The following is a 16,097-nucleotide window of genomic DNA, read 5'->3' on the forward strand; positions in this document are numbered from 1 at the left end:
AAGGCAGGAGATCTCCAGGGCTGCAGCAGCAGACGTGGGACACAGGCTGGGAAAGCCACGCCCACATGGCCCCTTGGCTTCTCCCAGGCTCACTGTCACCATCCCCATCCCCAGCCCCTTCTCCAGTCTGCCCACCCCCCGCCCATGTGCCTGGCACACAGGGAAGTGCTGGCCGTGAGGTTGAAGCCCCTGAATCTGTCCTTCCCCTGCTGCGCGGAGGTCAGGAGCTGTCCTATTCACCTTAGTAGCTCTGAACTTAGCAGTGGACCTGGCACACCGTCAGCGCCCATTACTTGGGGAAGGAAGGAATGTGCAGTGTGTGCTGAATGCTTGGGCCTGAGCCCCGGGTAGAGACTTCTGAGGGCCTCTGTCAAGGGCAGGGGAGATGGGCTGAGTTAGGAATGGAATGGGATAGGCGAGTAGGACAGCCAGTACTTACGTCCTTCCCTTCCTCCTCCTCTTGCCCCTCCCAAGGGGGTCCGGGGGCTGTTATTTTGCCCCAGGTGTGTAGGGATCGATCTAGAAGACATCGCTGTAGTGATGGGAGTGATAGTCGTAGTAGCTAAGGATGATGGTACTGACTTTTCTAGAGCACTTCCCCTGCACCAGTCTCTGTACTAAGGACTTCCCTTTATCATCACATCCAGTCTTCCCAACAGCCCTGCAAGGCAGGTATTATTATCCCCATTTTACAGATGAGGAATGCAGGGCTGAGAGGGAGTAAATCAGTGTCCCACTGTCATGAAGCAGTGTGTGGCAGAACTGCGATTTGAACCCAGGTGTTCTGGCTCTGGAGTCTGAGACGTTAAACACAGAATCACATGCTACCCTTTCCTTCACCGCAAAAAAAGGCAGGACCTTGCTGTCAGGTTCAGAGGTGGCTGGATTTTGGCGGGACCATGTTGGGACAGTGAGGGGATCAAAAGATGTATTGTGACGACAGTATCCTGATGTCTAAACCCCGCCTTGCCATCCTTCCTTTTTTCCTCTCTTCTCCCAGCTGCGAATAAGGCTCAGGGGTGCGACCTGAAAGTGGCCTGTGTCTCAGCTGCGGTGTCGGATGAATCCGTGGCCGGGGACAGTGGTGTGTATGAGGCTTCCGTGCAGAGGTGGGTCCCTGAGTCTTGGGAACTCTGAGTATGCAAGGCCCGGGCCTCCTCAGGTGTGTGGGAGGGACCCCCAGGAGGGTGGTGCTGAAGAAGCAGACTGCTTCTCCTCCCGGGGCTGGAGAGACTTCACGTTTGGGAGACTGCTAGTTCCTCAATTGCCATTACGGGTGTATGGCTAGAGGAGCAAGTATTAGAGAAAGCGCAGCTGCTGCTTCAAGAGAGGGATCCGGAGTAGTTGTGGGCAGGCAGGGTCCACAGGGAGGCTGAGCAGACCCAAACCTTCCTCCTTGAGGACCCAGCTTCTCCCTCCCAGAGAGAACCCTGTCTCTGGAAAATGACTTTGGCCCCTGGTCACTACAGGGAAGCCTGACTCTCTTTCTTTCCTGTGTTGCTTTCCAGACTGGGAGCCTCAGAAGCCGCTGCTTTTGACAGTGACGAGTCAGAAGTAGTGGGTGCAACCCGGGTTCAGATCGCCCTGAAGTAAGTGGCAGGGAGGGCGGGGCAGAGGGGCGTGGTCTGTGCGGGGTCTCCTCCTGGCCTGCAGCGTCTGCAGCATTTACCCTCACAGCTGCCCAGCGAGGCAGGCAGAACCAGCGGGACCTGCTGGCAGCTGTGGGCTCCTAACTAAAGGGGGTGGAGTGGGGGGGGGGGGTCTCTTTCCATGCCTCCCAGTTCCCCATTTCACAAAAGAGAGAAAACAAGGTTTGAAGACTTCGTAACTTGCCCGGATTCATTGAGCTGGCCGGTGGCAGAGCCAGGCAGGGACCGAGACCTCCTGCCTTTTGGTCTGTTTGGTCGTTGTTGCCACGGCTTTGGTCTTATCATCTCACCTGGACCGAAGTCAACCCCTGGGGGCTGCAGCCCAGCTCTATTGTTTTCTCTTGATGCAGGTTGGCCCCAATATTTTTTAAACTAGGAATTAACTGCCGGTGTTTAAATGTCAGGACGTTTTCTACAACCTCTGGCTTCTCTTTAAAAATTCAGACCGACAGCTCTGGACCTGCATCCCTGCATGGCAGCAAACACTGGGCCTGTGCTTCCCAGCTCACCGCAGTCCCCAGAGCAGCCAGCAGCCGCGTCTGTGATTATTAAGGGAGAGAGAGAGAAATGCGTTGCTAACAGGTGCTCCGTGTGCCCCCTTTTCATTTCAGGTACGATGAGAAGAATAAGCAGTTTGCAATATTGATCATCCAGCTGACCAACCTCTCTGCTCTGTCGCCGCAGCAAGACCGGAAAGTGTGAGTGTGTAGCTGACGGGCTGTATGTTATCCTCTCCCGCTCTGCGCCCATCCCGGGGGACGCTCTCCTGCTCTGTTCTGCTCCAACAACAGGCCCCGTAAACCTCTGTGGGTATTTAGTGCCCACGACCGTGATGCACGGTGTCAGTGCCGTGAACGTGGATGCAGGCAGGGCAGCAAACACGCTCTCTCTAAAGAGGAGCGCCCCAGACAGCTTCAGACCTTCCGCATACGTGTCCTGAGCCCCCACCAGGTGCCAGCACTAGGGAGGGGGTGGCGAGCAAACCTCCGCCCTTGTAAACTTGAAGCCTGATGAAGAGGCAAGTCACGGCCTCTTTCATCTGCTCTAAGCTCCAGTATTCCACGCAGAAGGAGCCGGGCCCGCCTTTCTGAAGAGCCGGCTCCCATCACTGTGCTTCTCTTGGCAGGTAGTGATGGGTGTTACCTTACAGTTGATGATACAGCAAAGACCTGCGCTGTCTGCCTCCCAGCTCGGTCCTGTGCAGACCGGGTTTATGATTCATTGAGCCCGTCTGCCTACATGTTCCTCCTTTGCTAGACCATAGGCCTTGAGGGCAGCAGCAGGAGCTTATATTTCTGTGGCCTGCACCCAGCCAGCGTCTGGGGTGTGACACGTGGGAAGGAGGAAAGCGGGCCGGAAAACAGGCAAAACAGAAGGAAGACAAGATTGACTGGACGCTGGACTTGTGTGCAGTCTTCGCTGTTACAAACAGGGCCGGGATGAATAACCTTCTGTGTAACTCACTGGTACTTGTGCAGCAGTATCTGTGCCTAGAAGCCAGCTGTCTGGGTCAAAGGGTGAATGCATATGTACTTTTGTTAGGATGGTCATCTTCCCTGCCGCCCGAGTTGTGGCATTTTGCCCTCCTACCAGCAGTTGTGTGAGTATTCCTCAGTGTTAACAAGCAGCCGCTCAGATCCTTCTGTTCACAACAGTTTGCACACCGTTGGCCTCAGGCTCCACAAGCTTTGAGGGTCTCATGATTGGGGGATTCAGTAGAAGGAAAAGCAGCACATTGTCCTTGGGGCCCCTATGCATCCCTCATGAATAACTGCATAACTACTGGAGAAATTACAAACTCTTGTCCGCTGTTGTTTCCATGGGGATTTGCAGCAGCCGTTTAGCCTAACACCTGAGCCCCAGAGCCGGGCTGACCTGACCCAGGCTCTCCTGTGTTCTGTCCCTCTAGGAACATTCGCGTGGCTATCCTTCCCTGCTCCGAGAGTACCACCTGCCTGTTCCGGACCCGGCCTCTGGACGCCTCGGACACCCTGGTGTTCAACGAGGTGTTCTGGGTGTCCATGTCCTACCCAGCCCTTCACCAGAAGACCTTAAGAGTCGATGTCTGCGCCACCGACAGGAGCCATCTGGAGGCGTGCCTGGTGAGGACTGTGTCTGTCTATCTGTGCAGCCTTCTGTCCTTCTGGGAATTGGTCCATCTTGCACTTCAGGAAGAAGGCTTGGAGAAACACAGCTTGTGCTATCAGCCCAGCCTTTCCTGGGTTCTAGGCAGGGGCTCTTCCACAGATGAACGGCGTTGTTCCCAGACTTATTGAGAGCAGGGGAAGGGGGAGCGGGGAGCTCCTTTTTCTGCCGTGGAATTGCAGCGCCACATCCCTTGTGCCTGAGGCTGAGTCACCAGCCTTCCCCACTGTGTGGCCTAAGACTCTTTAATTCTGTCTGCTTCCTTATCTGTAAAACCAGCTCACACTGGCTACCTCACAGGTGGTTCTCTGAGGGTTAAATGAAGCACTAAAGCAGTGCCTCTCGAACTTTCATGTGCACGCAGGTTACCTGCGGCTCTGGTTAAAATGCAGATTCTGATTCAGCAAGTCTGGGTGGGCAGGCAGCAAGATTCTGCATTTCTGTCAAGCTCCCCAGTGATGCCAGTACTGCTGGTCCCCGGAGCAAGGATGTAAAGCAAAGTGTCTGCATACGCTAGGTCTCACGGGAAATCAGTTCCCATCCCTTTCCTGCTTGGCTAGGGTTCATAACAGCGTCATTGCCGTGTATGTTGTTGTTACTGCTCACAGTGATGCAATAGCTTGTGTCAACTGGATGCAATTTATATGCTGGGCTCTGAGCTAAGCTCCTTACGTGTATTATCTCTGTTGATCCTCACTACCATCTTGTAAAATAGGTAACTGTTACACCAGTGAGGAAACCGAGGCACAAAGAATTTTCCCAAGGTCACACAGTCAGGAAGTGGCAGGAACAGAGTTAGAACCCAGGCAGGTCCACCCATGTCAGACCCTGGATGTTTTCTGTGTGCCAGCACAGCGCTCCCTGGAGCCCCCAGGTGGGATGGTGACTGCAGGGTTTGGCAGGCAGGGTGGGTGCTGCTGAAGGATGGAGCGGAGAGCTTTTCCAGATCCAGGCTCCAGGGAGTTCCCTGGTGGCCAGTGGTTAGGATTCCAGACTTTCACTGCGTGGCCTGGGTTCAATCCCTGGTTGGGGAACTGAGAAAACCCACAAGCTGCACAGTGCAGCCAAAAAAAAAGCGCATATATATATATGTGTGTGTGTGTGTGTATATATATATATATATATATATATATATATATACATATACACCTAGATAGATAGATAGATACAGACACACATACATGTGTGTATATATATATATATCTACCTAGATAGATAGATAGATACAGACACACACACACGTGTGTATATATATAAAAGGATAGGGCTTCCCTGGTGGCGCAGTGGTTGAGAGTCCGCCTGCCGATGCAGGGGACACGGGTTCGTGCCCCGGTCTGGGAAGATCCCACATGTCGCAGAGTGGCTGGGCCTGTGAGCCATGGCCGCTGAGCCTGCATGTCTGGAGCCTGTGCTCTGCAACGGGAGAGGCCACAACAGTGAGAGGCCCGCATACCGCAAAAAAAAAAAGGTTAGAATTTTTATTTATTTATTATTTATTTATTTTATTTATTTATTTTTGGCTGAGTTGGGTCTTTGTTGCTGCACGCGGGCTTTCTCCAGTTGCGGTGAGCGGGGGCTACGCTTCGTTGTGTTGCACGGGCTTCTCATTGCGGTGGCTTCTCTTTTTGCAGAGCACGGGCTCTGGGTGCGCGGGCTTCAGTAGTTGTGGAGCGCAGGCTCAGTAGTTGTGGCTCGCGGGCTCTAGAGCGCAGGCTCAGTAGTGGTGCTGCACGGGCTTAGTTGCTCCACAGCATGTGGGATCTTCCTGGACCAGGGCTCAAACCCATGCCCCCTGCACTGGCAGGCAGATTCTTAACCTCTGTGCCACTAGGGAAGCCCCAAGGATAGAATTTTTAAAATAAAAATGAATAAACAATCCAGGCTCCTCCAGTGAAGCGTTTCCTTAGCCCCGAGCATTCCTAAATGAGAAGAGACTCAATCCTTTTTCTTCTCCTAATTGGATGCCTTTTATTCCTCCTTCCTAATTGATGTCTGGCCATTGCTGGTTGCCATGGCAGCAGCCAAAGCGCTCATCCCGCCGTGGCTTGTCTCCGTCCACGGCCAACGGGAAGCCTCTGTTCCCGTGTCCCGTGGGGACGTGAGTGTTAGGCTGTTGTGTATTGGTGGCTGGAGGAGGAAAGGAAGTGAGACAAGAGGAGGAAGGGCCATAGGCTCCCAAGCACAGTCTCCCCGCACTGCTGGGTTTGTGGAATCCCTGGTCTGTTTTGAGCCATTTAACCAGCCGGGCAAGGACAATAGTACCCATCCTGAGTAGTGTCTGCGTGTCTAGTACTGGGCTAAGAACTTTGTGTGCAGTATCTCATTTAATCCTCACGACAGCCCTGGGAAGCAATATTAGGATTATCTCCATCTGACAAATAAGGGATCAAGGCCCAGAAAGGCTAATTAACCGGCTCAGATCATCCAGCGAGTAGGTAGAGAAGTCTGGATTTGAACAAGGATTCCAGCATCTTGACGTGTCATCATCACACTATCCTACTGGATTATGGGTCTGGATGAATACTGCCTTCCCCAATATCGTGGGCAACAGTTCCACCAAATGCTTTAGGGTGGCATCGCAGGAGTCACAGGCTTTCCAGCCGGATCCTGGTTACTCAGGCCCTGACTGTGCATGTTCTGTAAAGACAGCCCTCTGCCCAGGCCCCACTCATATCCCATGTCTCATCACAACCGCCCCCTTGCCCCTTTCTCACTTTGCCATCCCCACTTGGCAAAAACCCAGCCCCATCAAAGTGAACCCTCCCCTCCTCTCCACCTGTGCAATTGGAGCAAAACGCACACACCACCGCCCTGCAGCACCATTTTAAAATCGTGGTCACGAACCTCCCGTGAGCCCTCTTGCTGCCCAGCATTTATACTGTGTCTCCCTGGACCACTTACTGTCTTGCTTGTCTCAGTGACAAATTCTTATCCTCTCCTCTCTCCTTGCCCTTACTCTCCCTCCACTGAGGCCCTCCCTTCACACCCAGTTCTGGAAGAGTAGAAGGAACCCCACAGCTGCCACGCCGCATCTACCTGTCCTCGTGGGCTCTGCTGTTCTTCCCGGAGCTGAGGATGCGCCCTTCCCACTCCCATCTAGGGCCATCCTCTCTCAAGGGCGTCACGCCAACCGTTACTCTTTTGCTCTCTCCTGTGTCTCCAGTTTTCCCTCCTCACTGGATCTGGCCTGTGAGTATGCCAACATACTGTTATTTCTCCCCTGCTTTCAAAAAAATTTTTTTAACCCCATTTCTTCCTCCCGTTACTACATTATTTTTTTCCTTTGCTCTCTAGCAACGCGTAAAAGAGGTGTATGTGTTCTCTCTGTATCTCAGTCCACGTGGGCTTTTGCCCTCATCGTTCCACCAAAAATGTGCTCATCAGGGACCTCCTTGTGGCTAAATCCGGTGGCCGGCTCTCCATCCTTGTCCCTCTTGGCCTGCCTACAGCGTCTGGCACAATTGCTCACTCCATCTTCCTCAGCATCCTTTGCCCTGACGTGGCTTCCCAGACCGCTCGCTCTCCTGGCCTTCTTCCCCCATCACTGGCCTTCTCTGTCTGTCTCCTTTGCAGATTCTTACTCATTTCCCTGACCTCTCTCTGTTTGAAGGCCGCAGAGCTCAGGCCTTGCTCCTCTCCCCTTTTCTACTTGGCGTGCACTGCTTCAGTGATCTCGTCCTATCCCCTGGCTTCGAACACCATCCCATGTGATGGCGCCCTCCTGGGCCTTTCCACTCTTCTCGGCGTTGTATGTCCGCTGCCGGAATCCACATCTCCTCTTGCATGTCCAGTAGCCATCACCAGTGCTGTGTCCACAAGCACGCCCCTGATCTTTCCTCCCGTGTCTTCACTGTCTCAGCTGAAGGCAACCCCATTCTTCCACTGCCCAAGCCAGAGACATCAGGGTCATCCTGGACCCCATTCTTCCTCTCATACCCCACCTCCAATCCTTCAGGACCTCCTGGAAGGTCTGCCTTCAGGAGATCCCCAGATTCCAACCACTTCTCTCCATGCTCCTGACCTACTACCACCTCTCGCCCAATGGTTGCAGAATCCCCCACTGGATCCCCCTGTTTCTATTCTTGCTGCCCTTCGTCTCCTTTCAACACGGTAGCCAGGGGCATCCTGTTAAATTGCAGATGACTGCATGCCACTCCTCTACTTTGAAGCCTTAGGATGGCGTCTGTCTCCACCCAGAGTCAACACCTGGGCCTTTGCCTGGCCCCCCAGGCCCTCCAGGGTCTGCTCCTTGTCATCTCTTGGATTTTATCCCCAAGACTCTTCTTCCAGCCTCCTTTTACCCCTTGAATACACCCGCACGCCCCCTTCCCCAGCGCTTCGCACTGCTGTCCTCTGTAACCGGAATTCCCTTCTCCCGGGTATTGATGGGCAAATCTCACTCCCTCCCCTCATTCTGATCTTAACCCGAAGGTCACCTTCTATGTGACGACTTCCTTCCACCCTATTTAAAATCACATTGCCCCCTCCACTCTCTTACCCCCTCCTCTCCACTTTCCCTGTATTATTTTCTCTGCGGCACTTTACATCACCTCATATTCCTCTATATCATAGGTATTAGGGTACATGTCATTTTCACATTTTATCCCCTGTGAAATCAAGATGCAGTGTATACTAGATGGCAGGTCATAGTCTAATTGGCAACTGTTTTACTTTCTTAGTGGTACATGAAATAATAATACACTTCATAATCGATGGCATCTTAGACTCTATGAGACACAATATAGAAGTTACTTACTGATTATCTGATTCCCCCAGACTGGAATAGAAGCTCATGAGGGCAGGGATTTTTCTCTGCCTTAAATCCTTCCATATCCACAACACCCAGAACAGTGCCTGGCACACAGAGGCTCCTCGGAAAATGGGTGTGTGTTGAATAAACGAATGAACAAATGCATAAATGCCATCAGAGTGCGTCCAGTTTACTGAGGTAGACCATTCGCGCCTATGAGCCGGCCCAAAATTGCCTGTTATCTTGTTGGAATTAATGTAGCCTGGAGAACTCTCTACATCACTACCTAGGGATCTTCCTTATGTTTTGTACATAGCTGTGTAATATTCCACCCTATAGATATATTACAGTTTAGGCCTCCAGTCCCCTGTTTCTGGAGCTTTGAGTTGTTTTCCTTGACATCAGTCCTGGTCATGATGTTTTCTGACTCTGACACCAAAAGCAAAAATCAACAAGTGGAACTACCTCAAACAAAAGCTTCTGCACAGCAAAGGACATCATCAACAAAATGAAAAGGCAACCTACTGAATGGGAGAAAATATTTGCAAATCATGTATCTGATAAATATTTAAAGAACCCATACAACTCAATGAAAGAATAAGTTAGTGAACAAGTGAGTTATTGGAAAATGATCAGCACCTAGCCATTTCTTCCTCCCAGGAAGCTTCTGTCTCACCTGGAGTGGTGTTTTGCATACTGCCCCCAGAGTACCTTGTCACCCCCTGGTTGTGCTTTTTTTCCCATTCTCCACAGGGAGGCGCCCAGATCAGCCTGGCTGAGGTCTGCCGGTCCGGGGAGAGGTCGACTCGCTGGTACAACCTCCTGAGCTACAAATACTTGAAGAAACAGAGCAGGGAGCCCAAACCAGTGGGAGCCATGGCCCCCATGCCAGGACCTGAAAGCACGGTGAGCTGGGCCACAGCTTTGCACCCTTCTCCTGCACATGCGGCACCTGGCTGGATGGAAGGAAAAGCCTCTCCCTGAATTGGAGATGGCTGGACATCAGAGGTGGAGTAATTATTAGAAGAAACTGAGTCTCAGAGACATTAAATAATTTCCTCAAGTCACACAGGCTTCCTCACCATAGACACCATTCAGTATGAAGACTCTTCCACTAGGAAGCCTTCCCTGAATACAGCCCCCAAGCTAGCTTTGCCACCATGCCTCTGTTCTCAAACATCCAGTACTTATCTCTCTCATAGTCTTTCCCAGATTGTTTTGTTATTGATGGTTTATGGGATGGTCTCCCTGACTACACCATGCTCTCCTTACAGCCGGAGACCTATAATTCCGTCTCATGCAAACACTAAACTTGGCTGTCTTCCAAACTCTGTACATGCAGAGGTTATTCTCCAGAGAACTGCCAGTTAGAAGAACTGAGGACTGTATTTCCAATTTGTGTGACTCTACAGCAAGACGCTTACCCACTCTGGTCTTCAGTTTTACCCTCCGTTCACTGGGAGGGTGACACACTCTGATTCCTGCCGGGTGGGGCTATGCCCATGGTGTACAGATGGACCCATCAGCCTTTGTCTCTGCAGGATGCCGTGTCTGCTTTGCTGGAACAGACAGCCGTGGAGCTGGAGAAGAGGCAGGAGGGAAGGAGCAGCGCACAGACCCTGGAAGACAGCTGGTAAGTGAGGGTGTCCCTGGGAACTGACCTGGCTTGGACCTGGGCCCAAGGATGAGATCCCCAAATACCAGGGCAACCAACAGAAGTGTTCCTCTGTGGAAACGGAGAACCTCTCTCCCCGTGGGTTCTCTATAGGCAGAAAGGCAGTATATAGTCTGATACAGTAGTTCCCAAAATCCCTTCCCAGTTTGTCATTTTGTGTTCCAGGAATTACTCATGCTAGTTCACATCTAATATTAGAGTTTGTCTTGATGAACTTACATTTATTTTGGTTAAAAAAAAAAATTCTTAGGAATCTTTATATTACTAGAAGTGGAAATAAGTATAATTTGTCATAAATTGAAGATTCCTCAGTAAGGAATTGCAGTTGACTGCTAGAAACAGAGAGCAGAAATAATGGGCTTAAACAAGATAGAAGTTTACTTCTTTGTTACTTAAAAAGAAGACTGGGAAAAGGCATTCCAGGGTGCATCTGTCAGCCCCATGATGTTACTGGGAACCCAGGCTCTTTCTGTCATTCTGCTTTGCTGGCCTTATGTGTGACCTCCATCATCAAGGCTGCTAAGCACAGAATGGCTGCGGAGTCACCAGCCATCAGGCAGGCATCAGGAAAGAGGAAAGACAACAGAGTCTTCCTGCGTGCCTTGTAACCAAGGAGCATTCCTGAAAGTCCCACCCAGCAATTTCTACTTGCTTCTCATTGGCCAAGCTTAGCTACTTGGCCTACCTAACTGCAAGGGAGACTGGGAAATGAGGTCTCTTAGTTGGCACAAAATTCAGGATTCTGTTACTAAGGAAGAAAGTAGGAACGGATATTGAGTAGGCCATGAGCCAAGTCTGCCTCAGAAGGTAACTGTGGAAGATTAAGCGTAATGAAAATACAACAAGAGTATTCAAGTCTAGCTGGGTATATTGCTTGCCAAGGTTCTAAGACTAAGGTCTCCTCTCCCGTTGTTAAAAAGGAAGGTCAGTCAGTGTTTCAGCAATGTAAAAGACATGCTACTGCCCAAGAGAGACTTTCTCCTTGATGTAAACAGGTCTGAAGGAGAAGTGAACAGGACACAGCTTTCTCACTGTGTGATCAGTGTTCTTTAGTCCCTTGTTTACGCACAGAAGGGTCTTATGACACACTTTAGGAAACAGTGATGTAGACTAGGGTTCAAATCCTAGCTTCATCATTTTTTGTGTAACCTTAGGCAAAGCATTGTTTTTGTTTGTTTGTTTTGTGGTACGAGGGCCTCTCCCTGTTGTGGCCTCTCCCGTTGCGGAGCAACAGGCTCCAGACGCGCAGGCTCAGCGGCCATGGCTCACGGGCCCAGCCGCTCCGCGGCATGTGGGATCTTCCCAGACCGGGGCACGAACCCGTGTCCCCTGCATCGGCAGGCGGACTCTCAACCACTGCGCCACCAGGGAAGCCCCGGCAAAGCGTTTTTAATCTTTGTATTGCAACATAATGTACATACAGAAAGGTTGACTTAAGTGTACAGCTCAGTGAATTTTCGGAAACAGAGCTACCCGTGAATCCAGTGCCCAAATCGAGAAGCAGAGCGTCACTGGCTCTCCGGAAGCCCACACATGCTTAGTCCCCGCCCTCCCCCTCAAGAGCACCCACTCTTAGGCAAGCCGTTCTGACCTTGTCTGATCCTCAGCTGAAAAGTGGGGACATCACTCCGACTGTGTGGGGTTATCAGAAGGGACTGAAGGAAAAGCCACTGATGAAGTGAAAGCGCAAAGCTCGTAGCAGACACGCAAGAAACGGCAGAGATTCTTAGCAGTAACTCGAGGAGCAACACGGATAACTCCCAGCTGGAAATGAGCACAGCCTAGGAACCTTGCCATCTGGAGGAAGTGTGTGTAGTTGTACTTCAGTGCATGTGCTCTGAATGCAGACAGATGTGAATTTGGAGTCTCACTCATCCAACTCCCTGTGGTAGATTCTAGGGCTGGGTGAGGCCTGAGCATCCGTAAGTTTAGAAACTTCCTGGGTAATTCTAAGGTGAAGCCTGGGCTGAGAACCAGGCTCTAACCCTGGTTTCCCTATCTGTGAAATATAGATTTAAGAAATAGCCACTACCCATGGGGAATTTTGTAGCCTCAAAAAATCACGCATGCTGAGCACTTCACACAGACCCTTACTCACAGGAAGCACTCAGTGACTCTTCTGTTACAGCCCTAGATTATATGTTTGGTCTCACACGAAGCCTTTCCTTAGTATCTTTTACTCAGGGGTGAGCAGTGTTTTCTGGAAAGGGCCAGATAGAAAACGTCTGCTTTGTGGGCCATACGGACTCTGTTATATCCATTCAACCCTGCCGTCGTAGTGTGAAAGCAGCCATAGATGGTACCTACACCAGCCACCGTGATTCTGTCACTGAAGCTTCATTTGCAGACACTGAAATTTGAATTTCACATCATTTGCGCACACCATGAAATTTCACTCTCTTTTCGATTTTTTTTTCAGCCATTTAAAAATATAAAAACCATTCACAGCTTGGACCTTGCACTGTCCAAAAACAGGCAGTGGGGGCTGGATTTGGCCCACAGGCTGGGCTTCTCTTCCTCCATGTGATAAAGAATAGGACAAGGTTCCTGAATTTTTGTACGTTCGTACGTTTTAGGATTCTCTCTAAGTGGTCTCAGTTTCTCTCTTTCCTTCTTTGTCCCGCTCCATCTGTGTCTCCCGCTTCCTCTCCTTTCCCTCCCCCCCCACCTCCTTCTCTCTCTCCTCTCTTCCTCCCACCCCCCCACCCCACCCCACCCCACCCCACCCCACCCCACCCCCGCTTTCTCTTTCTCCTGTCTTTTTCCCTCCCTCTTCCCTCTCTCTCCTTCTCTCTGGCACACTGCAAAGGTCTGATGCCGGAAATAGGCCCAGGACCTGTCTTCCAAAACCCTGGCACAAGATCAGTGGTTTCCGCCAAATTCCAAGCTTATGTTGAGACTTTTCACGCCATCGCCTAGCAACCACCTTCTGTTCTGTCTCCCTTTGTGGCCCCCTCTCTCCCCACCCCTTGCCATTCAAACTTCCCCAGACACTGACTTACAAAGAGGGCTGGGAATCCCAGAGCTGCTCTACTGGGGTAAATCCATCTGCAGCCCCCTCCCCCCAGACTGGAGGCTTCTTTTGGTCCTGGAATGTTAACTAGCTCTGCTGTGCCGGCTCAGCTCTGGAGTGGAGGGCTCCAGAGACCGGCCCTCAGTTCTCATCTCCTCTCCTTCCCCCTCGGCACCCAAGGCCCAAAGGAGGGGTGCCGTTGTTACTCCCTCCTTTTATTTGTTTAGGTTTCTCTAGTGCATATAATCAGAAGACTCGATCTTTTTTTAAGATCCACAAGCAAAACAAAACTCTTAGAGGATGAGAAAATAGAGAAGAATATAATCACAAACAATGGTAGAGCGAAAACCCTTGTATTTACCTCCTCGGGGACTCGTGTGTGTTTGTCTAGGACAGAGGTTGAGAAGTGGCCTAGCTGGGTCCCAGGGCATGCGTGTTTTATATTTCACCAGGCACTGTAGAATCATTCTCAAGTAAGATTGTCCTAGCAAATGCTCCACCAGCAGTGACCGAGAGTACCCCTCAAGCTACATCCTCTCTGATACAATATAATTGACGAGTATTTAATCAAGAATATGTACGTTCTGTTTTAGCAGATGCTGCTAAATTGACTTCAGAGTATAAATTGGCTGCTCTAATGAACACTCCCCACAGGGATATGCCTTTTTCCCAAACCCTCACTTCATATTATCAGATACATATTTTTAAATTTTTATTGATTTTTGGCCACTTTTCCAAAGGGTGCAAAGATGTGACTCATTGTTTTTCTCTTTACAATTGAGGTTTTTTTTTTTTTCCCCTTCCTGGAAAATACTTAAATCAGCTTCTTAGTCACAAAGAAGAGACTTCCCTAGTGGTTGAGCGCTTCGTGGAACTGAACAAACTTGGATTGGAAACCTGGCTGCACCCCTGAGTGGCCTGTGACGCTGGACAAGGCCTGCCCACTCTCTGATCCTCCGCTTTTGAATCTGTAAAACAGAGACAAGAGTGTCTTTCAGTGTGGTTGTGAGACCTCCGCGAAGCACCTGCAGTTCATTAAGCCCACAGTCAATGCTGGTTAATGATGTGGCATCTACGCAATCCTCACCAAGGTGCTCCCTGTGAGCACTCATGTTTAATGGCTCTTTTATGAGTAGATCCAGGTGGCTGGGGGGGACTTCCCTGGTGGCGCAGTGGTTGAGACTCCGCGCTCCCAATGCATGGGGCCCGGGTTCGATCCCTGTTCAGGGAACTAGATCCCACTCGCGTGCCACAACTAAGGAGCCCGCATGCTGCAATGAAGGACCCGGCGAGCCACAACTCAGGAGCCCTGGAGCCGCAGTTAAGGAGCCCACGTGCTGCAACAAAGGAGCCTTGAGCTGCAACTAAGGAGCCCACCTGCCACAACAGCCGGTGCAACCAAATTAAAAAAAAAAAAAAGGCCAGTGGGGAGAAGCCCCTCCATAGCGATAGTCCCCATCTAAGTGCCAGGGAGGTTTTCATCGCAGGGCTGGGGACGGAGAGCCAAGATCTGTTCTCCCTGTTGGGAAAATCCTAAGGGAGATTTTGTGTTTATCCACAGTCTCACTGAGCCAGCTAACTAGGTGTCAGATTCTCTGCTTTTGGCTGGAATTCCTCCAGCTCAGTATGGTAATACTGTCTCATGCTGATCAGAAGCCTGGCGGTTATGTATGTCTTTGCAAAGTAAAGATGGGAATGGAGATAAATTACTAATTAACAAATTCCGTCCATTTGTCACACCAACTCCTTCCAACCCTGGAGCCCAAGGAGAAAGGATAATTATGAAGAGTATCACCAAAAATAAAGTCTCTTCAGCAAATGGTACAGCCACCCCATTGGCTATCCATATAGAAAAAAATAAATTTTGAGTACCATGGACAAAAATTAATCTGCAATGGATCATAGAGCTAAACATAAAAGCTGAAACTATAAAACTTTTAAAAGAAACTACCAGAGAAACTCTTTGCAAAGATTTCTTAGGTACAGCATAAAAAGCACAAACCATTAAAGAGAAAAACTGATAACCTGGACTTTATCACAATCAAAGGCTTCTGTTCTTTGGAAGACACCATTTAGAAGAAGAAAAGGCAAGCCAGAGACTTGGAGAAAATATTTGCAAAGGATTCCTATCTAGAATATATAATGAACTCTTACAACTCTGTAATAAAAAGACAGCCCAATTTTTAAATGGGCTGAAAATTCTAACAGACACCTCGCAAAAGAAAATATGTATGGTCAATAAATGCAGGAAAATATTCTCAACAGGAAAGTGAAAAGTTAAACCAGAACGAGATAGGAGTACTCACTCAGTTGAATGACTAAATTTAAAGATTAATAATACCAAGTATAGGTGAGGAACCAGAATTCTCATAATATTACTGTGGGAACATAAAATGATATAACCACACGGGAAAAACATGTAATCACTTATACTTACTGTCTGATCCAGCAATTCTACTCCTAGGTACATATATATATATATATATATATATATATATATATATATATATATATATATCTGTAATAGTCTGAATTGTGTCTCCCCAAAATTCAGATATTCAAGCTCTGACCCCAGTACCAGAGAACAACTGTTTTTGAGGACAGGGTCTTTAAAGAGCTGATTCAGTTAACACAAGGCTGTTAAAGTTAGGGTGGGCCCTAATCCATTGTGACTGTTCTTATAAGAAGAGGAAATTTGGACACACAGAGAGATACCAGGGACACACATACAGAGGGAAGACCACATGAGGACACAGCATGAAGGTGGCCATCTACAAGTCACAGAAGGAGCCTTCAGAGGAAACTAAACCTGCCCACACCATGATCTTGGACTTTAAGCCTCCAGAACTGTGGGAAATAAATTTC

General features: G+C 49.7%; 1 protein-coding gene across 1 annotated transcript in view; it reads left to right on the top strand.

Moving 5' to 3' along the window:
* Positions 1-16,097, top strand: part of WWC1 (WW and C2 domain containing 1) — a 153,105-nt gene that overhangs the window by 122,091 nt on the left and 14,917 nt on the right. The window contains exons 12-17 of the mRNA XM_033853548.2: positions 1,001-1,109; positions 1,509-1,589; positions 2,261-2,347; positions 3,559-3,751; positions 9,298-9,450; positions 10,086-10,177. Coding sequence (XP_033709439.1) covers positions 1,001-1,109; positions 1,509-1,589; positions 2,261-2,347; positions 3,559-3,751; positions 9,298-9,450; positions 10,086-10,177 — 715 coding nt within the window. The remainder of the gene's footprint in view (positions 1-1,000; positions 1,110-1,508; positions 1,590-2,260; positions 2,348-3,558; positions 3,752-9,297; positions 9,451-10,085; positions 10,178-16,097) is intronic.

This window comes from Tursiops truncatus, chromosome 3, assembly GCF_011762595.2.
Source record: "Tursiops truncatus isolate mTurTru1 chromosome 3, mTurTru1.mat.Y, whole genome shotgun sequence".
Taxonomy (NCBI): Eukaryota; Metazoa; Chordata; class Mammalia; order Artiodactyla; family Delphinidae; genus Tursiops; species Tursiops truncatus.